This window comes from Oncorhynchus tshawytscha, unplaced genomic scaffold (genome assembly GCF_018296145.1).
Source record: "Oncorhynchus tshawytscha isolate Ot180627B unplaced genomic scaffold, Otsh_v2.0 Un_contig_1712_pilon_pilon, whole genome shotgun sequence".
In the NCBI taxonomy this organism is placed as follows: domain Eukaryota; kingdom Metazoa; phylum Chordata; class Actinopteri; order Salmoniformes; family Salmonidae; genus Oncorhynchus; species Oncorhynchus tshawytscha.
Window position 1 is genome coordinate 437 of NW_024609028.1, and position 25,681 is coordinate 26,117.

General features: G+C 44.8%; 1 protein-coding gene across 1 annotated transcript in view; it reads left to right on the forward strand.

Moving 5' to 3' along the window:
- Positions 1 to 528: 528 nt before the first annotated feature.
- The window catches only part of LOC112267666 (striated muscle preferentially expressed protein kinase-like), a 59,879-nt gene continuing 34,726 nt past the window's right edge, over positions 529 to 25,681 (forward strand). Inside the window, 9 exon segments of the mRNA XM_042314038.1 lie at positions 529 to 976; positions 1,190 to 1,737; positions 16,948 to 16,990; positions 18,059 to 18,093; positions 20,261 to 20,367; positions 21,915 to 22,098; positions 22,981 to 23,324; positions 24,567 to 25,209; positions 25,212 to 25,524. Coding sequence (XP_042169972.1) covers positions 1,365 to 1,737; positions 16,948 to 16,990; positions 18,059 to 18,093; positions 20,261 to 20,367; positions 21,915 to 22,098; positions 22,981 to 23,324; positions 24,567 to 25,209; positions 25,212 to 25,524 — 2,042 coding nt within the window. The 5' untranslated portion in view covers positions 529 to 976; positions 1,190 to 1,364.

Here is a 25,681-nt window from a genome sequence, read left to right on the forward strand (position 1 = left end):
AGTGAGGGGAGAGAGAGGGAACGAGGGGGAGACAGGGAACGAGGGGAGAGAGAGGGAACGAGGGGGAGAGGGAGAGAGGGAGGAGGGAGAGACAGGGAGCGAGGGAGAGAGAGGGAGCGAGGGAGAGAGAGGGAACGAGGGAGAGACAGGGAGCGAGGGAGAGAGAGGGAACGAGGGAGAGACAGGGAGCGAGGGGAGGAGAGAGAGGGAACGAGGGAGAGACAGGGAGCGGGGAGAGAGAGGGAGCGAGGGAGAGAGAGGGAGCGAGGGAGAGACAGGGAGCGAGGGAAAGAGAGGGAGCGAGGGAGAGACAGGGAGCGAGGGAGAGAGAGGGAGCGAGGGAGAGAGAGCGAGGGAGAGGAGGGAGAGACAGAGGGAGCGAGGAAAGAGAGGGAGAGGGAAAGAGGGAGAGGGACAGGGAGCGAGGGAGAGAGAGAGAGAGGGAACGAGGGAGAGACAGGGAGCGAGGGAGAGACAGGGAGCAAGAGAGAGAGTGAGGGAACGAGGGAGAGACAGGGAGCAAGGGAGAGAGAGGGAACGAGGGAGAGACAGGGAGCGAGAGAGAGAGGGAACGAGGGAGAGACAGGGAGCGAGAGAGAGAGGGGGAGCTTAACTCCTGACAAGAATTAAAGAGTAGTGTGGGTGCACTAGAGCCACTCTCCTTGAGTCCAAGTAGAGCCAGTTTGGATAGTGGTGACATTGGAGCCTCCATAGGTCAGATCTCTCTCTCTCCACTCTTCGGTGGGGTGTAAGCAGAGTCCCAGACCCCCTTCAAAGGGCCGTAGCGATGGTGGCTAAGTCTAGATGATCCAGGTGGACTTACACCAGGGGCTCCAGTGGACAGGAGGGTAGGCAGAGAGAGGACACTTTCATTTGTTCCAGATGAAATATTTGGCTTCCCAGATCTTGTTACCTTAATTGGACTTTGAGAGGATGTGAAAAAAATGGATTGCATATTTTTCTGGGAGGTGATGAGGTAAGTTCATTATCAGGGGTTAATAATTGGGTTAAAGGCATGTTGTCCCTTCACTGGCATGATATTTATTGAGGGATTTGGGGTAACTTTATCATGATAAGTTAATTGGTTACCTTCTGTGTTTTATTTGCGTCTATAAGTGGACTGCATCGTTGCAGCCACATGTTCATTTAATTTGTGGCAGTAACTTACTGTATATCTATGTAACCACAGACTCCAGATCAAATTGCAATGCTGAGAGGTACCTCTGACCAGCCAAGGAATAGAAGTACCAATGAATGATTTCATAAGGACTGTTCCATACACTCAGTAACTGCAACCCATATCTAAAAGGCTGTCACTTGTTGAACATGAAGTGTTCAGAACCATGAGCACCAACCCAAAGAAAATGGCGGAAGGCGGCACACACCTCAGTCCTGGTATCCCCTCCAAACGGGCCAAAGTTTCCCAGGACCAGGTAGTTCCGGACACAGGGGACCCAGGTCGAACCCCGCCGGTGTTCCTGCGCAAGCTCCGCAAGGCTGCAGTGGGGACAGGGTGTGATATCCGCCTGAGGGTGTCTGTGGGGGGTCAACCTGCCCCCTCTCTGTTTTGGTACCGTAACAATGATCTCCTGGCCCCGCCTGGGGAGAAGGATGTTGGGGGTCTGTGGATCAGGGATTGCAAGGCCAGTGACGCTGGGCTCTATACCTGCGTGGCCAGCAACTGCCTGGGGGAGGCTCAGAGCAGTGCCCTGCTTGCCGTTATGGACCTGGGAGAAGGTAACGTTGGGGAAACATTGGGACAACATTATGATTCATCTGTGTTTGCTGAGTATTGAAACATGGGGACAACCCTCACAAAACATTGTGTAAGTCTATAAGGGAAGCATGCAGGGGAACATCTGTTATCCATCTACTTTTTAAAAGGTGCTCGGTAAGCAAAGGACCAATCTTTACAAAAGCCAACAACAATGTACCTAACAGGTTTGCAGGTGGTATATTTGATTTAATTCCATCTCAAATAGCTGTCCATTCCACTCCAGAAAACCCTTTCAAAAGTACTTCAACCCTGCTCCTTCAAAACGAATTCTACTGTAGAAGCCGTCAGCTAGCAACACTTGTCTTGAGAGGGGTGAGGTTAAATTTGGCTCCTCAGTCTAAATTGAGACGTAGAGGTTTAGGGTGGGGCTGGTGTGACCCCCCCATGTCATCTGTCACTGTGATCTTTTAGCAGTTGAACCCTTCACCTTCTGACCCCCTGGTTGGATGATTGTTGTTTTGCAGTTTGAAGAAAACTGAAGTGATATGGTGGCCATTTTGTCCAGGGTGTAACTGAGAGATGGAGAGAGAGAGAGAGATTACTCCATTTGAATGACTGTAAATAGATGTTTGTGTATTTATTTGTGTGTTTACAGTATCACATTTGGGCCTGCAGAGCTGTCCCTTTAATACATCTAATAAAGGAATCAGACAAATGCTATGTGGCTCACCAGTCAGTAAAGGCCATGTCATTAGTCTGGACCACATCACATGAGAGAATGAACAGATGTAACTGGAGCTCCACACGTAGTGTCCCACAACCCAATGCCATCCAACACGTTGTCTGTCTGTGTCCCAAATTGCACTCTACTCCCTATATAGTGGCAGTGGAGGCTGCTGAGAGACGACGGCTCATAATAATGTCTGGAACAGAGTAAATTGAATGGCATCAAACACATGGAAATCATGTGTTTGATGTATTTGATACCATTCCACCTATTCCGTTCCAGCCATTACCACAAGCCCGTCCTCCCCAATTAAGGACATAGGAATCCATTTTGGGACACAGGACAGAATCTTACGGTGAGAACGCTATTAAAGGGAAGACGGTACGACGAAGGACACTTTTGTACTTGTGCGTGGTGAAGCCGAAAGCATTGCCCTGATCCCCTTGTTTCATAAGATACTAGCTATAATTAGAATGCTTTGGAGGGCTCCTTTGCTGAGGGTGGGAGTTCTGACGGCATGAATTCACCGTAACAGACTGAAGAGAGAGATGGATCGGCCTTTTTGAAAGGCTAGACGAGGAACTCTAACTCACTCCCCTCTCATCTCATCTTCTTTATACTCCCCTTCAGCTCTCACTCACTCCCCCCCTCTATTAATCTATTTCCTTTCCCTTTTATCGGTTCTCATTCTTCCCACCTCAATCTCTTGATCTCCCTCTTCCTCTGCAATCGCTGCCCTTCCTTTCCACCATACCCCTCTCTCCCTTTCCTGGGGAAGTATTTGGCCTTCGCCAGACAATCTCTGCTTTTCACTTTCTGCCCCCAAACCTTCTGTCCCTTTTACTCCACTCTTCTCCCCCTCTCTCCTCAGCCCTCTACCCCTCTCTCCTCAGCCTTCTCCCCCTCTCTCCTCAGCCTTCTCCCCCTCTCTCCTCACCCATCACACCCTCTTGTTTTCTCCTCACCTCTCTCCCCTCTCCTGTTGACATATTGGTCTTATTCTTGAGTCTCTGCCTAGAACCTTCTACCCCTCTCTTCTCATGTCTGTGTCTCTCTCTCCTCCTGATGGGTCTCTGTCTCTCTCTCTCCTCCTGGTGGGTCTCTGTGTCTCTCTCCTCCTGGTGGGTCTCTATGTCTCTCTCCTCCTGGTGGGTCTCTGTGTCTCTCTCTCCTGGTGGGTCTCTGTGTCTCTCTCTCTCTCCTGGTGGGTCTCTGTGTCTCTCTCCTCCTGGTGGGTCTCTGTCTGTCTCTCTCCTTCCTGGTGGATCTCTCTCTCTCTCTCTCTCTCCTGGTGGGTCTCTGTGTCTCTCTCCTCCTGGTGGGTCTTTGTGTCTATCCTCCTGGTGAGTCTCTGTGTCTATCTCTCCTCCTGGTGGGTCTCTCTCTGTCTATCTCTCTCTCCTGGTGGGTCTCTGTGTCTCTCTCCTCCTGGTGGGTCTCTATCTCTCTCTCTCCTCCTGGTAGGTCTCTGCATGTGACCATCTCTATCTCCCACCATGACCTCTCTCTCTCTCTCTCTCTCTCTCTCCTCTCTCTCTCCTGGTGGGTCTCTGTGTCTCTCTCCTCCTGGTGGGTCTTTGTGTCTATCCTCCTGGTGACCCCCTCTCTCTCTCCGGGTGGGTATCTATCTCTATCTCTCCTCCTGGTTCCCTGCCCCAGACCTCCTGTGGGTATCTATGTCTATCTCTCCTCCTGGTGGGTCTCTATGTCTATCTCTCCTCCTGGTGGGTTCTGTGTCATCTCTCCTCCTGGTGGGTCTCTGTGTCTCTCTCTCTCTCCTGGTGGGTCTCTGGTCTCTCTCCTCCTGGTGGGTATCTATGTCTATCAACCCCTGGTGCCTCTGGGGTCTCTATGGACAGTCACACTCTCACTCCTGGTGGGTCTCTGTGTCTCTCTCCTCCTGGTGGGTATCTATGTCTATCTCTCCTCCTGGTGGGTCTCTGTGTCTCTTTCTCCTGGTGGGTCTCTGTGAAAAGTCTCTGGATCATCTCCTGGTGGGTCTCTGTGTCTCTCTCCTCCTGGTGTGTCTCTGTGTGTCTCTCTCTCTCCTGGTAGGTCTCTGTGTCTCTCTCCTCCTGGTAGGTCTCTGTCTCTCTCCCTCCTGGTGATATTCAACCTGCATGTGATCATCTATTTCTCACCATGACCATGCACCATGACCAATAAGCCTCTTCTCAGTCTCTATCGCCCCCTCTGCCCTTCAATGATTTTCAACTCTTATAATCTTGGTTCCCCCCTCCCTCCCTCCCTCCCTCCCTCTGTAAGACCCCTGTTTTACTTCTGGGGGAATCCCTGTTCCCTCAATTATGGTCCCTCCCTTTCCCAACGGAAGGAAGTGAAGTCTCCTCCCTCGCCTCCCTCCCTCCCTCCCCAAGCCCCTGACCCCTTCCGCTAATTTCCCGGTGTCCCTTCATGCCCCCAGACCCCTTTTGGTTTTCCTCCCTTTTAGCCCCCAGACTTTGTGGCTGTGGAATCTAGTGAAACTGTATATCATCCACACACCTCCCTGCCCCCAGACCCCTGTGTGTCCAAAACTCCCTCCCTCCCTCCTCCCTCCCTCCCTCCCTCCCTCCCCATACTCCCTCCCTCCAAAAATCCCTCAAAAGCCCCCAGAAACCCCTGTGCCTGTAATCACATAATTATCCCTGAGCCTTCCCAGATCCTCAACCCTCCATCCCTCCCCCCGCCCCCAGACCCCTGTCAGTTTCTCCCTCCTCCCTTCCCTTTATTCCCTCCTCTCTTATTTGTGGCATGGTATGTGCCAGGGGGTTCGTGTTCCAGAGATGTGTGGATGCCATTGAGCTCTCCTATTGCACCAGTACACATCACAAGTAATTATAGCAACACCACAGTGCCTCAGTGGGGCTGAGACTATGGACAGTCACACTCAATCACAGTCATCATGATGAAAGAGGGAGGGAGGGTTGAGGAGTGGGAGATATAGATGTATAAAAGGATAGAGGAAATGTGTGTGTGTTTTTTCTGGTAATAGATGCATGTAGAAAATAATAGATGCATCACATGTAGGTCTTTTTGAGGCTGGCCCTTTAGAAGTCAAAAAGCACCATATGTCAGTAGTGACCACAACAAGTCTGTGACTGTAATACTTTTTGACACATCATATTTGGCTTAGTAGTGTTTACGCTTTGACCACTGAATCACTTCAATGACCTGACATGAGGTCAGTCTGTAAACGTAACCCCCTCACACATTCAATGATTTTACAACTCTTATAATCTTGGTTACCCAGAAGTAAAATCCGCTTGCGCAAATCTGTAATTTGCTGTTTTACTTCTGGGGGGGGAATGCTGTTAACAATTATGGTTACCTTTCCGCAACGGAAGGAAGTGAAGTCTCCTCCCTCGCAAACTGAAACTCTCAGCCAAACCCCTTCCTTCCGCTAAATTCACCAGTGTTTATCATGGGCAAATTTTTGTTTTCATGAATTTTTACGATACAGACAATTTTGACTTTGTGGCTGTGGAATCTAGTGGAAACTGTATATCATCCACACACAGGCTTGAAAATCACTGCACTTGCTTAAGCACCGCCTTCTCCCCGTACTGATTGGTCCAAAAATCACCAACGAAAGCCCAAACCAGAAACTATTGTTGCCTGTAATCACATAATTATATGTGAGCCTTGACAGATCCTCAATGTTTCATCTGTCCACGAGAATCTGTCAGTTTCATACGTCCACGATAGGTGTTTAATGGTGTAAACCACCGCAATGCTTACATCATGTTTCTCTGAGCGCTATCCAAGTAACTGGTATTTTAGCTGACATGGTATTTAGACATGAAACATCCATAAAGGTGTTATGAATGCCTAATATAAACCCCCTTCAAGTTACCAAACATGCATGCTCTTAGACTGGCCTCTCAAACCTCTGCCATTTTGTTATTCTGGGAAGGAAACCAGAATGCAACATGGTCCCATGCTTGGGAGGACTTGAACGTGTTTCTCCCACGCCTCTGGCCCATATTCCACAACTACAGTTTGTTATGCCAAATATTGTGACTTTCCTCTCCAGTGTCCTTGTGGATCTAGGGAGTTTCAGTGTGGCTAGCTATGCTATGCTAACCAGAACTCTACTGTAATTTAACGACCCCGTGACAAGTTGACAGGGTGGGTTCCCATCCTCAGAATATATTTACTGTGCAGTTATAGACCCATGTCTTAGACTCACACTGTCGGTGGGTATATATGCACTCCAGAATTTGGTTTACGTGTCTAACATTTGATATCCTCAAGCAGAGTCAATTTAGTGACGTCAGACATAGTGGTGACCAATCCCCTTCAGATTTAGAATACAATGTAGTCCACCACCACACTCTGTACATGTGTTTTTAGCCTGTCGAATTGACTCTGCTTTTGGTCCGTCATTCAAAAATTCACCTCTACTTTTTATAGTCACTTAAAGATCGAATCGGCTTTAGGGGAAACAGAGACAATGTTCTCCCTCAGAGCCAGTGGAGGAAAAAGTAAAATTGTCATACTTGAGTAAAAGTAAAGATATCTTAATATTAATAGAATATGACTCAAGTAAAAGTAAAAGTAACCCAGTAAAATACTACTTCAGTAAAATTCTAAGAGTATTTGGTTTTAAATATTTAAGTATCAAAAGTAAATGTAATTGCTAAAATATACTTAAGTATCAATAGTAAAAGTATACATCATTTAAAATTCCTTTCTTGATTTTTAAATTTATGGATAGCCAGGGGCACACTCCAACACTCAGACATCATTTACAAACTAAGCATTTGTTTTTAGTGAGTCCTCCAGATCAGAGGCATTAGGGATGACTAGGGATGTTTTCTGTTGATAAGTGTGTGAATTGGACCATTTTCCAGTCCTGCTAAGCACTGTAAATGACTTTAATGTGTCATGGAACTTGTATGGAGTAAAAAGTACATTATTTTCTTTAGGAATGTCGTGGAGTAAAAGTAAATATAGGAAAGTACAGATACCCTAAAAAAACAACTTACGTAGTACCTTAAAGTATTTTTACTTAAGTACTTTACACCACTGCCCAGAGCCTTTGTTTTGGTTATTGTTTTGTGACTGAACAGAGGCGGAGGCATGTTCGGCAGCATGGACAAACAACGGCAGTACATATTCTGCTGTTCCATCGCAAGTGTGATGATGTCAGAGGGGAAAATACAGTGTTTGCTGTTTGCTGTTACTTGTATATTGTTGAAATATCTCAAACAGATGTTAGCCTTGAAAACACAACCCTGGGCAACACAGCGACTAGGGTCTGGTTTCAATGATGGACTGTTTTGGCAAAGAAGAACTACCTCACTGCCTACATCAATACTTTATCAGCTTGAATAAAATACAAAATAGTAACTAGCAATACGGAGATCACCTTCAACCTTCACTAAAACCACTGCAAAGGTTTTGCCAGCAAACTTTGGTTTTGAGTTGCGTTGTTCTGGCATGTCTGGCTTGTGATTTGAGTCCCCGGATTTGTTTTCTTTATCGACGTAGGCAGTGATGTACTTCCTCTACGCCAAAAGAGTCCATCATTGAAACCTAGTCACTGTGTTGCCTAAGGACGGGTTTTCAAGACTCAACAGACGTAGCAGTTTCACCATGAAGTATTTCAGCTTTAAAGCAGCTTGTTGAAGTTATTCATGGCTGACAACGATATCTTTGCCATGTTCATTGGCTGTCAAAACAGACAGAAATGTAAACAACTCCCACTCAATAAGTTGTGTTCAAACGTTCTCTGTTCTTTAACGAGTTCAGATTCTGTTTCAGTGCATCACAGGATCACAGGAAGCCTTCTTCAGTCTGTCACTAGTAGGGGGTTTCTCAGTCCAAGCAGAGAGTCAGACAGGACAGTAAAGGTCGTTTCAGCCCTGTCTGTAATCTCCTTATTACAGGAGGGCAGGTCCACTGTAAGGGTACAGAGCAGGAGTAACAGGGGTGTACAATAGCCCACTCAAAATAGACCACCGGGCTTGGTGTTGTTGTGTTGGAGTAAGGGGGAATGGGGGGAGAGAGAGAGAGAGGGCCTGAGCAAGGCAGAGGGAACCATCAGGCGCATTGAGGCAGCCATCTTAAGGAATATGTCCTCACCCTGGCCATGAAGTAGACAGGACATCTAGGAGTCTGGGAGGAGAAGCCATTTTAAGGATCTCATATTCACCCTTGCCTCCATGGGATTGGGATACACATTCCAACTAAGGAGAAGTGGCCATTTTGAAATGTCATCCTTACCTCACTAAGGTCAGGATTTGAGGGTAAAACCAGGAAGAACTGTCAAGTGTAGAGGAACAGGCTTAGATTGTGATTTGATGGTGATTTGAGAGTTCGACAAGAAGACGGACGTTTGATTAACGAGGATTACACATCTGAGAGGCCCAATGTTAAATGAATAAGAGAGTGAGAGAGATATCAACTGGAGCCATGCTAAAGAAGGAGTATCTGGATGCTCGGAAGGCTTTGAGAAGTGTGAGCGACGGTGTGACCGGCCCCAGGAGAAAGAAACCCAAAGGTGAGTGTTAGAACTCTTTCTAACCAACCACACGGAAGAGGTGGGAAGTGTCTGGGCTCTTGAGTAGGTTCGTTCTTACTGTTCAGCTATCTATTATCTTATGACAATCTGATGTTGTTGTGCTTACTGGGACGAAGTCTGAAGTAAAGAAGGACGGGACCATGATGAGGTCACAACAGACACAGAAGACCTCATCAGACTCATATTGTCCACTGTTCATTCTCTTCCATTACCTCCTTCTAGAATATTGAATTGTACAACGCCATTGACGCCATTGATTTATTCTTCCAGTTCTAGTTGGGACCAGGATGTTTCAAACCTAACAGGTGTTGGCTGGCTGACAGGCTTCCAGTGCAAACCAATAATACTCACCTAATGAGCAGGCTATTCACAGCATCCCCCGATGATGATAACTAGACACGCACTGCCTCTGAGGATAGTCTCTTCTTCTAGGCTCTCAACTATTAACAGGCGCTGAGAAAAATGACTGGGCATTGCATCCATAAAATGACTGTACCAGCTACAGCAAATACTAGGGAGTACATTGTTTCAAAGGATAATATTGCAATACTTCAAAGACTCTGTGGGAGCAGTTGTAAATACATTATCTCCCACCAGTGCCCCCCAGTTGTCTGTAAGTCTGTCAGCCCGACTGCCTGTCTGTCTGGTCACATGGTAGATACAGTACCTCCTAATTTTAGTCCATACTGTAGGCATAGAGTATCTCATAGTATCTCTCAGTCTCTCTCCCCCCCCTCTCTCTTTCTCTCCTTCTCTCAGTCTCTCTCTGCCCCCCCCTCTTTCTCTCCTTCTCTCAGTCTCTCTCTGCCCCCCTCTCTCTTTCTCTCCTTCTCTCAGTCTCTCTCTGCACCCCCCTCTCTCTTTCTCTCCTTCTCTCAGTCTGTCTCTGCCCCCTCTCTCTCTTTCTCTCCTTCTCTCAGTCTGTCTCTGCCCCCTCTCTCTCCCCTCTTTATCACCCCAGTCCACTATGCAGTCCTGTGACTAACACAGACCAGACCTAGAGAATGAGATAAACTAGCAAGAGGCATCTGTGTGATGTGAAATCCCATTACATTCCCAGAATGCATGCCCCCCCTCTCTCTTTCTCTCAGTCACAGTGCATGGTCAGTCTGGACCACAATGTCTCTCCTTATTCAGTTTTATGTCTCCTACTTCAGTCTGTCTCTAAAAAATACTTTTCTCTCCTTCTTCAGTCTGTCTCTGCCCCCCTCTCTCTTTCTCTCCTTTTCAGTCTGTATCTGCCCCCTCTCTCTTTCTGTCCTATTTATCTGTTTTGACAAGTTTTACTTTTCACTCCACTACATTAACACAGACCAGACCTAAAGAAAATATGAATAGTACCATACATTCCCAGAATATCCCCATAATATTCAGTGATTGTACTTCAGTAAAATTACTTTAAAGTACTACTTAAGTCGTTTTTGTTCACTACATTAGTAAAGAAAATATCAATAGTACCATAATACCATATTGTACTCCATACATTTCCCCTGACAACTAAAAGTACTTGTTACATTTTGAATGCTTAGCAGGACAGGAGCATTTTGAAATTCACTTATCAAGAGAACACATGGTCATCCCTACTACCTCTGGTCTGGTGGACTCACTAAACACAACAGCATCTTTTGTTAATAAAGTCTGAGTGTTGCAGTGTGCCCCTGGCTATCCGTAATTTTAAAAAACAAGAAAATGGAGCCGTCTGCTTTGCTTAATATAAGGAATTTGAAATGATTTATAATTTTACATCTACTTTTGACACTTAAGTATATTTTAGCAATTACATTTACTTTTGATATACATTTTTAAAACTAAATACTTTTAGACTTTTACTCAAGTAGTATTTTACTAGGTGACTTTCACTTTTACTTGAGTAACTTTCTATTAAGGTATCTATACTTTAACTCAAGTATGACAATTGGGTACTTTTTCCACCACTGGCCATATTAAGGGAACTGACCTATTTTGTCAGGTGAGGAAAGATGATCCTAGATCTGTACCAAGGGGAAATTTCACCCCGGATCATGAGATGAGGTGCCTCCGTGTTTGGCCTGGCGTCCTGTTTATGTTCCTTCTCTCTAGTTAGGCGTCAGTCCCATGGTCTGAGGCCTGGAGGGGGCCAGGATTAGGTGATAGGATCAGGTTTCTGTGTGGTCATCAGCAGTCAGTACAGACATGCCCACTGTGTCTGTCACCTGGGCCTGGACCTCTACACCACCCTGTATCTCCACAGGGTCTGAGTCTGAGCTACGTTTACAACAAAGGAATGGCTTCTGTTCTATGACGGAGGTAGAATGTATAAACCCACTGGGCAAAAACTGGTTGAATCAACGTTGTATCCACGTCATTTCAACCCTAAAATGAAACGTGATAATGTTGAATCAATGTGGAAAACTGATTGGATTTGCAAAAAGTCATCAACCTGAAGGAATTTCCTCTTTTTTCCACCAAACCTACAACCTAAATCGAATGACAGGGGATATTTTTGGTTGATTTCATGTTGAATTCATGTTAGTTGACAACTTAACCAAATGTAAATGGAAAGACGTTGAACTGATGTCTGTGCCCGGTAGGAAGTTTCCTCTAACTAGACAGGGAAACCGAAAACGAACATGTAGACCCGGGGAAACCTCAGGGCAAGAGGAATGATTACCTTGTCTTCCCAGCAAACGTCTAGATATGGGTTGTGACTAACAGGTTTTGGAGAAGGCTCTGGGTTCCTCTGTTGGGATTGACTGTGTCCTGTGGTTGGACCTGTGGCGCAAAGTGACTCGTATAAAAAAAAGCAACTCGATTAAGATGCGCCCACAGCGGGGTCTGTTTTCTACCTCACGGAGCTAATGCCAGATAAATGCCTCTGATAGAGTTGTGGGCCTGCAGAGAGTTCATCAGAGCTGCGCCACTGAAACCCCCCTCTGTCACAAAATCAATGGGCTTCCGTGAAGTCTGCTCTGTTTCTCATTGCTGTAAACTCATCCAAGTAGAGTAAATGGTATGCTGGCTACTGTATTGTATCAGCTAGTTGATATCTGCATGGATGTCATGTTGTTTTCATTCATTTTCATGTAACTGATGATGGGGAAGAAGGAGGGGCGAGGAAGCTTCTTTAGACTATAAAACATACGCCCATTGTGTTACTATGGTGACTTACTGTGATATAGTAACTGAATCCCCCTTAGGTCATTTGTCTGACAACGTATTGTAGCTTTGACACCTGCTTCTTGGATTTTCATTGGACTGCTGTAATAGAAGGCAGTGTTATGATTGGTCCGGGGACATATTGATCCCGTCAAGTGAATTGTGACTATCGTGGTGTATCCTGTATCTCACAGAGACCCTTGGTATTGATTATTCACTGCCAGAGAAAATCCCTTCTTTCTGGAGATGCATGGGGCGAGGTGATGGAGCAGGGATGAAGAGGGATGGAGGGAGACGAAGGGAGGTAGAGGGAGGGATGGGGAAAAGGGGAAGGAAGGAAGGAAGGAAGGAAGGAAGGAAGGAAGGAAGGAAGGAAGGAAGGAAGGAAGGAAGGAAGGAGAAGGCTTATAGCTATTGAGGCAGCTTTTGAGTGAAAAGGAACACTGTATTGGCTGTATTTTTGAATTAGAGTGCATTCACTTACTTAGAAACAGCCAAATGGGTAAATAAATAACATTATTAAGATCAATAGATGCTTTAGCTATAAAAAAGACTAATCTACGTCTGTAAATGGTTGGCTTTCTCTGATTTATGGGCATGTGGTAATATCCCCTGGGTATTGACACTATATCACAATAGCGTGTCTCACATAACAATGATGAAAAAGTGGATTTCTCAGCATAGCAGTCAATCGCAGTGTGAAAGATTTGGCCTAAATCTAAAAAATGCCCATCTAGTTTCTGGATGGCTGGGTGGTTTTTAAATGAGATCTGGGTCCCCCTGTTATTATTTTTAGATGAATTTGATGGATGTGGTGGACACAGATGTATCTGAGAGAACAATACATTATGCTGTGTGTGTGTGTGTGTGTGTGTGTGTGTGTGTGTGTGTGTGTGTGTGTGTGTGTGTGTGTGTGTGTGTGTGTGTGTGTGACGAGAGAGAGAGAGAGATTATATTATGACAGACCAGCTAGATCTACTGTCTCTATTATATTATGAAAGGTGAAAAGAAGGGCGGAGGAAGGGGAGATAGAGTGTCTGAGAAGAGGCTTATTGGTCATGGTGGGAGATAGATGGTCACATGCAGGTTGAATATCACCAGGAGGAGAGAGACATAGACCCACCAGGAGGAGAGATAGACATAGAGACCCACCAGGAGGAGAGATAGACATAGAGACCCACCAGGAGGAGAGATAGACATAGAGACCCACCAGGAGGAGAGATGCATGAGACCCACCGTGTGACAGGCCTGTAATAAGAAGGGAGGATTTGTAGTGTCAGGTGATCGCAGTGGGAGGATGATGTGTTCTCTTCACCTTTCCTCGTTCACTAATTCCTTTCACCACATCTGTTTGTTTCATGATCTGTTATTTCTAGTTGAGTTATTATTATTATAATATATAGTTATTATAGATTATTCCTGTGAGAACCGTAGAATGGGGAGGCGGGGTAGAAAGACATCATCATCTTTTCCCACATCATTTATTGATGGTTAAGACTCCATTTCCATCACACACTCTGACCTGCTGACACACAAACTCAGGGTTTCCCAAACTCGGTCCCGGGGCCCCCTGGGTGCACATTTTGATTTTTGCCCTAGCATTACACAGCTGATTCAAATAATCAAAGCTTGATGATGAGTTGGTTATTTTAGTCAGCTGTGTAGTGCTAGGGCAAAAAACAAAATGTGCACCCAGGGGGGCCCCAGGACCGAGTTTGGGAAACCCTACACTAACGTAGTGAGAGAGATACACTGTGTATAAAACACCACAAAGACAAATGCACAACTTACTGTTGATGTCAAATGTACAGTGAATGTATCCATGGTGTTTGTTGTTCCTATTTGATTTGTGTATCTGTCAGAGATATGGTGTGCACAGCTTGTATGTTGCACCAGCTAGCCATCAAGATAATCTATCCATGCCATTTGTAGTGTTGGGGACAGAGCTGAAGCAGAGCGAGAGAAATGGAGAGGGGCAATTCTGCTCTGTTCACTGGTGCAAATAACTGATTGCTATTTAGCGTGAAGTCAGATTTAGTAGAACGTCACAGACATGGACCATGAATGTATAATTGATGCCCTGGGGGTGGGGAGGCTGTTTTCTGAAGGCTGCATTCTTCCTCTCCTCTGTGAAGATACTGGAGCTGAAGAGAATCAAGCAGAGGAGGAGAGGAGAGAGGGATCCCGAAAAAAGAGGCAGTTTGGATTAAGGATTTGGATTTTGGGGAGGGTGGGGTTGGAAGCGGGGCACACTTCAACTGTGGGTTTATGATGTAAACAGAACGGAGGGAACTCTGTCTGATTCTATTTCCCACTTTCCATTCTCTCTCCATCTCTATTGGTCTGTCTTTCTCTCTACCCTCTCCTCTCTCTCCTGCTCCCTCTGTGCTTCCCCTCTGCTCTCTCTTTGTCTGCTCTCTCTCGCTCTTTCTCATTCTTGGCGGCTATCTCTCCTCTCCTCTCATTCCTCCTGCTGCTGTTGCTGTGTCAGAGAGAGGAGACAGAGAGGATGCTTTAGAGGAGCAGGTAGTTTTCCTTCCTCCGGATCACACCTCTCCACTGTTGTCCTCACGGTTTGGGGTCTCAATCTGTTCCTCTCTGCCTGGCTACTGTTGCTCCGAGGAGGGGCTTGGTTGAAGAAGGGAGGGATGGGCTGGAGGGGATGGAGACCGGCTCGGCTTGTGTCAGCGTTCGGCTGAACATTTTCTCCTCCGGCAGCAGTCAGAGTCTGCTACGTCAGAGTGATGCTGCTCACCTTGGCGGATAAACACTCTCACTCTCACACAAAGACACCTGGATATTGTGGGTTGTAATCCCCGAACGTTCCTCCTCTCATCCAGACCAGAGGATTATAAACACACACGCGTGTGAAGAGAGCTTCATCTATTTACATGGTTTGTGTGAGAATTATTGTGGTTGACCCACACTCCATTTGGGTAGGATCACAGCAGTGATGTTTTGCTGAGCAAGTGCCACAGGTAATCTGCAAACCAGAGTTGGGCATCGAGAGAGAGAAAGAGAGAGAGAGTAAGAGAGATACAGAGGCACTACTTCTAGACATGAAGAAAATCTGGTCCAAGAAGAGATTCCAGGTGAGTCTCTACCTTTCAGACACAAAGTTGCTTTGTTACACTTAGTGCATGCTCTTTTCTAAGCCCTTTTCTCATGGAGAACTACAGAGCTATAATGGCTTTGTGATAGATTACTAGAACCAAGAGGAAAAGGATACATACTTTGTTGCCCACCCTTTTACCATTTTACCAGTAAACACAGATCATTGTTGCTGTATATTAATAAATCCAGGTCTGTACAGTAGGTCTTATAGCTCTCTGTGTGGAATGTCCTCAGTGTCCTCTGGGTTCTTGTGGCCTCTGTGGCACAGAGGGTATGGCTTTCACAGTTCCATATGACATGGTAACAAAGAATGCCACCCTGGGGGTCAATGTCCCATTATGTTGGCTGGTGGGAAGATGCCTTTGGGAGCTGGGTGGAAAATCAGCTCAAATTTCTTTTTTCTCCATTTATATTATAAATGTTCCATTTGTAAGACATTGTATTCTAATTAGCATTTGTCTACCCTACAACATGTATCCTGGCAGAGAATGTCTGATATTTTGGATTTGACATTGGGTTTATCCCAAATGTGATCTGTGGAGAATAGAGAAGTGTGTCACTGGGCCACAGTGCAGACAACTGATATGTAGCACCAGATGACCAAGTACAATTATGTGGTACAGTATGTACGACACAGTCGATATTCAGAAATAACCATGTAAACCTTGTGAAATATCCTCTCCAAACTCTGGCATAAACAGTATAGAGCTTTGAGGAAACTATGGTGCCCAATAATTACCTAGCCTTGCCAAGCCAGAAACCTTTACTGTGCAGAAATGCAGTTTGTGCCTGTTTTGTTCTGTTATATTTCTATGTGTTTACAGATGTTCCCAATAGCATCTTAATTTGATCACTTAGGGAGCCTGTTTTTTTTTGTTTGTTGAGATGCAAACTTGGGTTCTCTTTTGTCTTTGTATTTATTCAAGTTTATTTTGAAAAAAGGCTTCTAAAGTTTGTCTATTAAGTTTTAAAAAGGCCCTTTCAAATGTCAGACTTAGCCCTAATGAAACATGTATCTACCCCTACAAAAATGTCCATTAATATAATAATATTAACATTATAATTAATATTAATACTTTAATCCACATAATAATTCACATTTCCCGTTGCTGCAGGATTATTTTCCTACTGTAACAAACTGGCTCAAATTAAAATCCTACATCTGTATGTGTTGATATGATTGCCCAGAGTTCCCCATAATCAGGAACAGGAGATTGACAATGGACGCTTCTAGTTGCTTCCGTTGTTTTTTGTCTCACTGTGGCCACCAGGCAACACTTCATCAACAGGCTCTGGCTGGCAAATAGCAGTAGGCATGGTACTTAGAGAGCAGAGCAGCCTGATTGATCTAGCAGTTGAATCACTACTTTACTCTGACTTCAGGGTTTTCTGTGTCTCTGTACAGTAATGAGTCATTCCATTGAGCTCTTCAAGGTCCTGATCGATGGTTGGTCATAGGAGTCATAGGAGTCATCAAAGGTTATCGGAGTCATTGGAAGTAATGACTTATCAAGTTATCAGCGTGTAGGGTTTTAGATTAGGTTATAACGATGTAGGATGCAGGACATTATGGAGTTTGAGATATGAGCTTCTTCTCTTGTTTGGGCCTTTTCTTTTGGATTCTGACAAAAATGTTATCCTCTGATTTCAGTAACTCATTACGTTTCATGACTGTTGTACTTTTTGCTGGTTTGACTCATGCAACCCTCTGTCTCTCTATTATTTCAGAGGACAGGACACTCCACCAAGACGTTTGGAAGGTTCACCCATGGTGTGTTTTCTGTATGAGTTTTTACACAGTTATTACTTAGTAATTTCACAGTTAATAATAGTAATTACACAGTTGATAATAATTATTACACAGTTAATAATGGTTATTACACAGTTAAGAATGGTTTTACACAGTTAATGGTTATTACACAGTTATTACTTAGTAATTAAACAGTTAATAATGGTTATTACACAGTTAATAATGGTTATTACACAGTTAATAATGGTTATTACACAGTTATTAATACATAGTTATTACACAGAAACTGAGTTTTACTGTGCATATTTAGCTTGTTGTTGTATCTGAGAACCACTTAACGCTTTCTGTATTAAAAAAGATCCTTGTTAAAAAAATGATTTAGTGCAGAGATTTCATGCATTTTTCATGTTTTAATTGCTGCTAGGAAAAAGACAGTGGGCTTTTTTATTATTTAGCTGTCAGAATGCCTCTCCTCCGCCCCCACAAGCAATTTTCTTGTAACCATATTGTTGCCTCTCTGCCTAACATCACAGAATGAATCATTTCTGAGGGTCTTAGTTTAGCATTACATCTGGAATCTCAGTCAAACAGAAATGCTCACAGCTCCTTTTCCAAATCATATTTCCACCCAACTGTTAATCTAATCCACGGTGTGTATTGCAGCGAGACATTTTGAACTACAGCCTCTCATATTGCTGAGTCGATATTCCTTGCACAGTGTGTGTCCAGCTATTTAGTCCCATCCCACTTGGTACAGATGGGTGAACCCAAATACACAAGGAAATTGACTGTTAAAACTGTATGATCACTGTTATTGTCTATTTCACATTTACTCCTTTTCTGTCATTTAGCAGATACTGTTATCCAAAGCAACATGTCAGTGAAATGAGGCATAACCCATTTGCTTGCCTCTTCCTCAGCAAGCTCCAGCAGTAGGCTATCTAAGCATATGTGTCAGGGTTGGCAGTTGGGCTGGTGATTTTAGACTCTAATGGGTATGGAGCGGATTGGTCGTGTGGGTGAGAGAGATGGTGGTTTCTATAGTAACTGTGCTCTCCCGTCTGCCCTCTCTTCCTGCCACTATGGAAGCGAAGTTTTCCGCTCCTGCCGAAAGCAAAGCTATGGTAAACCAGTCTTGTTTTCTCTCACGCTCTCGTTGTCATCTGTCTGTTCTCTCTCTCTCTCTCTCTCTCTCTCTCCTCTCTCTCTCTGTCTCTGTCTCTCCTCTCTCTGTCTCTCCTCTCTCTGTCTCTGTCTCTGTCTCTGTCTCTGTCTCTCTCCTTCTTGTTACATCTACAAGCCAAGATACTGTTGTGAATGAGGTCCTCCCATGTTTGCCTGGACTCATTTCCTCTTCCCTTTCTTTCTTCATCATTTTCCATCTATTTGATTTCTCTGTCTCTTGAATATGTCTATTGCTCTATTCCAAACATTTCCACAGGGTTTTGCACTACACACCATTTAGTTCTCTTAAGTGGTTCATGTTTTTTCTTAACATGTTCCCTAGAAATGTCAGCTTCTTTGTAACATCTCTATTGATCTCATCAAAGGTCGCTGAATTGACTTCTCTCCTTTGAGATGATTTGCACAAGGCCTCCACATAAAGGGCCACAGCTACAGTACATATTGGGTGCTAATATCTATTAAAGAGATAGAGTGCAAGTCAAAAGTCTGGACACATCAATTCATTCCAGGGTTTTTCTTTATTTTTACTATTTTCTACATAGTAGAATAACCCCCAAAAATCTAAATATATGTCAGTTGTGTTGTGACAAGGTAGGGGGATATACAGAAGATAGACCTATTTGGTAAATGATCAAGTCCATATTTTGGCAAGAAACAACTCAAATAAGCAATAAACGACAGTCCATCATTACTTTAAGACATGAAGGACAGTCAATTCGGGAACATTTCAAGAACTTTGCAAGTCGCCTAAACCATCAAGTGTTATGATGGAACTGGCTCTCATGAGGACCGCCACAGGAAAAGAAGACCCAGAGTTTCCTCTGCTGCAGAGGATAAGTTCATTAAAGTTACCAGCCCCAGAAATTTCAGCACAAATAAATGCTTCACAGAGTTCAAGTAACAGACATCTCAACATCAACTGTTCAGAGGAGACTGCGTGATCAGGCCTTCATGGTTGAATTGCTGCAAAGAAACCACTACTAAAGGACACCAATAATAAGAAGAAACTTGCTTGGGCCAAGAAACATGAGCTATGGACATTAGACCGTTGAAAATCTGTCCATTGGTCTGATGAGTCCCAATGTTTTATTTTTGGTTCCAACCGCCATGCCTTTGTGAAACGCAGAGTAGCTGAATGGATGATCTCATCATATGTGTTTCCAGACTGGAAGCCAGTCTAGGAGGTGTGAACGTGGGGGTGCTTTCTATAAAGGTATTTCAACCAGTCCAGTGGTGTATTTCTAGATGCCATCCCATTTGGCTTCATGGATCTATCATTTGTTTTTCAACTGATGAATTTTCAATCCCAATGATAATAACTGACAATCAATAGCTCTGACCAATACCCCTGAGATGGTTTGTAAGACCATGGGTTTAATAATAGTTAGTCAAAGACTCAGCTTATGAAAAAGATCCAGATGAAGTTTATTCAGAGCAAAGCTGTTCAAGGCAAAGTCCATTGAAGAATCTAAAAGACATTTCCATTTTTTATACTTTTTGGTTACTACATGATTCCATACATTTCAAACATCTTACTACTATTCTACAATGTAGAAAATAGTACAAATAAAGACAAACAGTAGGTGAGTTTTATAGTTCTCACCACTGTGTATCACACCCAGCCGACGGTTCCATTCCTCTGAGATTAGGGGAACATTGAGAAGTACTCCCTGTCCTCATAAGTTTCTCAGAGTTCCTGCCAGGTCGGTTTAAACACAGTTGAATTGTTCTCTGTATTTTCTTAGGCACACACACACACACACACATTTCTCTCCCTCCCAGTCCAACCTAGTTGGACTTATGTTTAATACTTTAATTATTCCTTATACATGCTACATAAACTATACTCCCTGATGGTTACGTTTCAGGGTAGAACTATTTAATCATTATCTTTAAACATATCAATTATTTTATCACACGGTTCAGTGACTCCCCCTTGTATTACCTCTGAAGGAGACCTGCCAAGGCTCAACTCTATTGCCCATTATCCTCTCTGTCGCTAAGTGAAAATGAAGTGTCATTTGTCACTGTGACTCAGACTCAGCTGTTGTTTTATTCCTCTCTCGGTTTCTTCTCACCGTCCTCTTCCTCATCTTCCTCCCTCAGACTCTGAAACCACAGAGGATGAAGCCACGGAGCCCCAGGTCCCATTGAAACCAAGGAAGGACCTGGCGGGTGGCACCAGGACAAGGCTGGCCGTAGAGTGCCTGCAGGTAATTCACTTAATTCATTAACTTGAGCATGATCTGTGATTTAGAGGCCCTGTCCTTAATCAAGTCTGTAAATCGGGTTTCCGGGATTAAGACATAAGCATAATTCTTCTGGCACTAAGTAAATTAATGTGTTTGCATGGCTTTAACGTGACTGTCGGTTATGGCACTATGTGTATGTTGGCATAAGCCCTACTCGTTGGATGAAACGTATATATGATGTGACAGACTCCTTTAATCCTTCACGCTATGATGTAATGGTGTGACAATGTGACATTCTGACCTACATGCTGCCAGGTAACCTCTTGGAGCCATTGCATTGTCTGTCTGTCTGTCTGTCTGTCTGTCTGTCTGTCTGTCTGTCTGTCTGTCTGTCTGTCTGTCTGTCTGTCTGTCTGTCTGTCTGTCTGTCTGTCTGTCTGTCTGTCTGTCTGTCTGTCTGTCTGTCTGTCTGTCTGTCTGTCTGTCTGTCTGTCTGTCTGTCTGTCTGTCTGTCTGTCTGTCTGTCTGTCTGTCTGTCTGTCTGTCTGTCTGTCTGTCTGTCTGTCTGTCTGTCTGTCTGTCTGTCTGTCTGTCTGTCTGTCTGTCTGTCTGTCTGTCTGTCTGTCTGTCTGTCTGTCTGTCTGTCTGTCTGTCTGTCTGTCTGTCTGTCTGTCTGTCTGTCTGTCTGTCTGTCTGTCTGTCTGTCTGTCTGTCTGTCTGTCTGTCTGTCTGTCTGTCTGTCTGTCTGTCTGTCTGTCTGTCTGTCTGTCTGTGTCACCTGCCACCCTACAGAGTTATGGTCTGGATAGAGAGCCCTGGCTTTCAGAAAACAGAGCATTTCCCCATCGTGAACATCACATCATAACCACCCCTTTACTTAGCAGCACCAACTCTTTGTGTATGGAAATATAGATGAAACAGGATTTGATAGGGAACTGATGATGATTTGTTATGGGGGTATCACAGTGCTCATCGGTGCCACCAAAGCAGATGCTTTACAACAGGGTTCACCAGCCTGTCTTAATGTAGTCCATGAAAATGGATACACTCCTCTAGCAGCACAAATCTATGTTGAATTCTGTCCTCCTTTCGGTTGTAAAGAGACTGTTTGCACTTTCGAAGGTTTGTGTTGACAGACCGAGAGTGCAGTCGTTCCCAAAAGAGGAGAGAAGAAGAGAGAGAATGGTGCTATCAAATGAGAGTGGAGGAGGGATTCAGTGTTTGTTCTTTTCATACGAAGGAACCAACACAAAGACTTGGCTTTCACTCATCGCCCCACCTGCAGTGAGATGTTGAATACATTACCAAGTATCAATCAGATAACAACGCAAATTGCATTTCCTCGAATAACTGTCCCTTAGCACAGCACAGAAATCATCTTCACTAATAATGTAGCTAATGCATGTCAATTATTCCACCAGATAATTTAATTCATTTCACTAAAAATAAAAATAAAAATCTTAATTGGTTCCAACAGAACCTTTTGTTAACCGATAATGCATATACAAGTAAGGATGCTTGTGGTTAGTAAGGTGTTGTGTGAGGATAATGTCTTTCATCATCATTAGCTTCAGAATGAGTCATGGAAAATGGAAGACTCATTTAAAAAAATCCCGTTCCACACCTGCGTGGGAGGATTAGTAGACCACTCCCCTTCCTTCCACCCGGAGCGCCCGGAGAAGCACTGCCAGGGGGATCCACCTCACTGCCAGAGGGAATCCCCCGCAGTGCCAGAGAGGCTTTTAAGGATCTGCATGGCAAGACTTTGGAAGGCTGTGTGCTTTTATTAGTAGGCCCCATCCTCTGTCTACTACAGTTTGCTCAAATTGAGCATTTTAGAGATCTGAATTTGTGTTTTGTCTGTGGAGCTGAGTCTGTTTAGAATCCTCAGTGCTGTGGGAGATGCTGCTTGCTTTATTTTCCCTCGTTTCTAGTCTCGTCCCAATAAATGGGTTTAGTCGTTAAAGGAAGCTGCTGACTTCAAGTTCTTTCAGCTGCCGACGCATTTCTGTCTCCACTCCACTCGATAAAATGTCAATCATCTGATTGATCGAGCTCAGGGGTTGTTTCAGGGCTTGGGGTGGAACACATTTACTTATTTCCTTCTTCTTATTCTTTCCTTCCCCTCTCTACTTAATCAATCATCTTTGTTGGTTTAGACATTCCTCTAGTGCTTGTCTCCCTCCACCTCTCTCTCTCTCTCTCTCTCTCTCTCTCTCTGTCTCTCTCTCTCTCTCTGTCTCTCTCTGTGTCTCTCTTTCTCTGTCTCTCTGTGTCCCTCTGTCCTCTCTCTCTCTGTCTCTCTTTCTCTGTCTCTCTCTCTCTGTCTCTCCTCTCTCTCTCTCTCTGTCTCTCCTCTCTCTCTCTCTCTTTCTCTGTCTCTCTGTGTCTCTCTCTCTGTCTCTCTCTCTCTCTCTCTCTCTCTCTGTCTCTCTTTCTCTGTCTGTCTCTGTCTCTCCTCTCTCTGTCTCTCTCCCTCTCTCTCGCTCCCTCTCCCTGTCTCTCATGCTCTCTCCTTCTCTTCCCCCCCTCTCTCCTCTCCTTTATTCCTTAATTTCTCTCTCTCTAATCCACATTATTCTCTAAGTCTCCATCTCCAGACTGACCCCTGACCCCTGTCCTCTGTCCCTGCAGGTGAAGGATGTAGGATGATGGACTCCAGCCCTGACCGGAGGGCCACCCTTCCTGGGGGCCATGACCCAGTGGTGGAGAGGGAGCTCCTGGCTTTGGGCTCACGACCCCCAGGGGCCCAGGACCCAACACACCCCGGCAGGCAAGCTCTCTGCGGCGGGACCGATGGGGGGCCAGGGGCCCTAGTCAGACACCTGGGTGTGGAGCCCTTGATCCGGGCGTCACATGCTAACCTGGCTCGCACTAACCAACCCATGCTGGGGTCAGAGGAAAGTGTGTCTGTAGGAAGTGACTACTATGGAAGCATGTTCAGCCTCTACAGGGGAAGAACGTTTTCCATGCCTTTATAGGAACAACTTCTTCTTTTCACTGATTAGAAAAAGAGTGGCCTCCAAACCAATTTCCCAACTTTAACAGATACAACAAACACACAATATTATATTACACATCATGATTTTCCAAGATCCATTTATTCCCAAAGATTTCATATTTTCTATAGAATTGATAATGTATTTTAAATTTCCGTTTGTGTCCTTGCCTTTTAGTTTTTTATCATCATTGCTTCCGATAGTATATTATTTCTGTTTGTTAAATCATACCTTCCTTTGTCTTCATGCCGTGACATTTTCCAGCTGTGTTCAGTTCTGTCTTGAGCTTGGTTCTATTTTATTATGATATCAAAAAGTACCACTGAAGCCTTCGGTTTCCCTGGGTTTTTGCTGCATGCCATGTATATTGACCAAATGGTTTCCCGTGTTCTACTTGCATTACCGTCAGATAATCCTGGATATCTTCATAGCGTTGGTGTCACACGCATGAATGGAAGTGTGAATCAAAGCTGATGTTTGTCTGCATGTCTTTGCGAGCTAGTTTCATCCCAACTAAACTGACTGTGTGTCCAGCTAACATGAGAGGTGTGTGTGTCAACGGCATGTGTGATTGTTTTCATAGTTGATGAATAGGGGTCTTTCCTGGTTATGTTGGAAGAGTTAGTATTAGATGAATTCATACAGCGCTCATATTATTTCTCTATGTGTCACTGCAACATGGTAACATTGACCATTCATTCATGGTCTGGTCTGGGCAAAAGCCTGTGTCCTGCCATTCCAGTCACTCCCAGTAGGCCTTGGAGCTTGAATGACTTCTATCTGTATTCTCCATTGGCCTGTAGAGGGGGAACATACACTTGACAGGGATCATGAATTGAAACGAAATATACAATATGATCTATTTGGCTCCTACACATGTTGTGTTAGACCCATGCATTATCTACTATAGTGTATTGAGATTTGTGTCCATATAAGTGAAGTGTTATTTGTGCTAAAATCACTTCATTTATGGCCATTCCATGTTCTGTTTATTTGTGAAAGGTACCTCTGTCCTGATGAGAAATCAACACTCAAATTATATTGACTATAAACAGTATTACTATTTCATAAAGCAGTGGACACTAATTTACGTAGACACACACACACACACACACACACACACACACATATATATCCTCTACTGGGCACACAAACATCCAATGGATTTTCTTCCTCTTCCAAAAACCTGGGCCTCTCCTTGTCCCTTCTTTATACGTCTAACTTTCCATTTCCCTAAAACCCCCATCTTCCAGGATCCCATCTCCTTCTCTCCCCCAAACCCAAACAGGCCCATCCTTCAGTCCTGCCTCACCCCAGTCCAGTCAAACTGTATCCCAACCCACAACATCTCTCAGCTCCCATAAGAACAGTGTCATCTCACACAGCACCCAAGACCCTTCCCTAGGAGGAGCTGTGGTCAAAAACAAACTCCCAGGGGTGTTTTCAGGAGCCTCCTCCCATACTTCAAGCAGCGGCAGCAGTGGTGGCAAGACACCCAAACTGGTCCGCGCCGCACCCAAGATCTTTGACAAGATCAAGGAGTTTGAACAAAAGGTGAGTGAGGTGAGTGCGGGGGTCAGATCTGGGCGCTCTTTCGGCCGGGCGGCATCCTGCGATCTGGAGGGGGTCTCCAAAGAGGAGGGGACAAGCCAGCCGGATGCCGCGGCCTCGAGGCGCTCCACGTTCGGAAAGAAGAGGGCCTCGTCTCTGGAGGACAAACCAAGCTACCAGCAGAGGGTCCAGAGCTTCCAGAACAAGTTCACAGAGGAGCTGGCCAGGATCAAGAAGCTGGTGGGGAGGCCAAACCTGAAGAAGGCCTACTCCACCGAGCAGTTGCCCCAGATGGAGAGACAGTCTGTGGGGAGCTGGAGCCCATTCCCCCTCAGGTGGTCAAGAAGCTGGAAGAGAGGGAGAAGATCCTGGAGGAGAGAGGACTATTAGGGAAGAGCATTGAAGAGAGTGTTTCATCCCGAAAATCATCCCAATCCCATGAGAAGGGTCTGACAGATCAAAGGAATGTTCCTCAACGGGAGCAGCATGATTCAGCTTCAGCGTCAGCTCAGCCGTCTGAGTCTAAAAGTGTGGGGAAAGGCTCTGTTTCCATGGAGACAGTACTGGTTAACCAGTTACCAGGACAACGATCACCCTCATCAAGAGTCACGCGGAAAAGCCCAACCAGGTAGGCTGAGATGATCCATTAACATTGTGTGTGTGTTTTTGTGTTGGTCGATTTGTGAGTTCATGTGTGCCTGTGTGCCACTAGTCTGACAGCTCAATAGTGATATATGTACACACACATTACAGATATAAATGACATAATTCCATTCTATTCTATT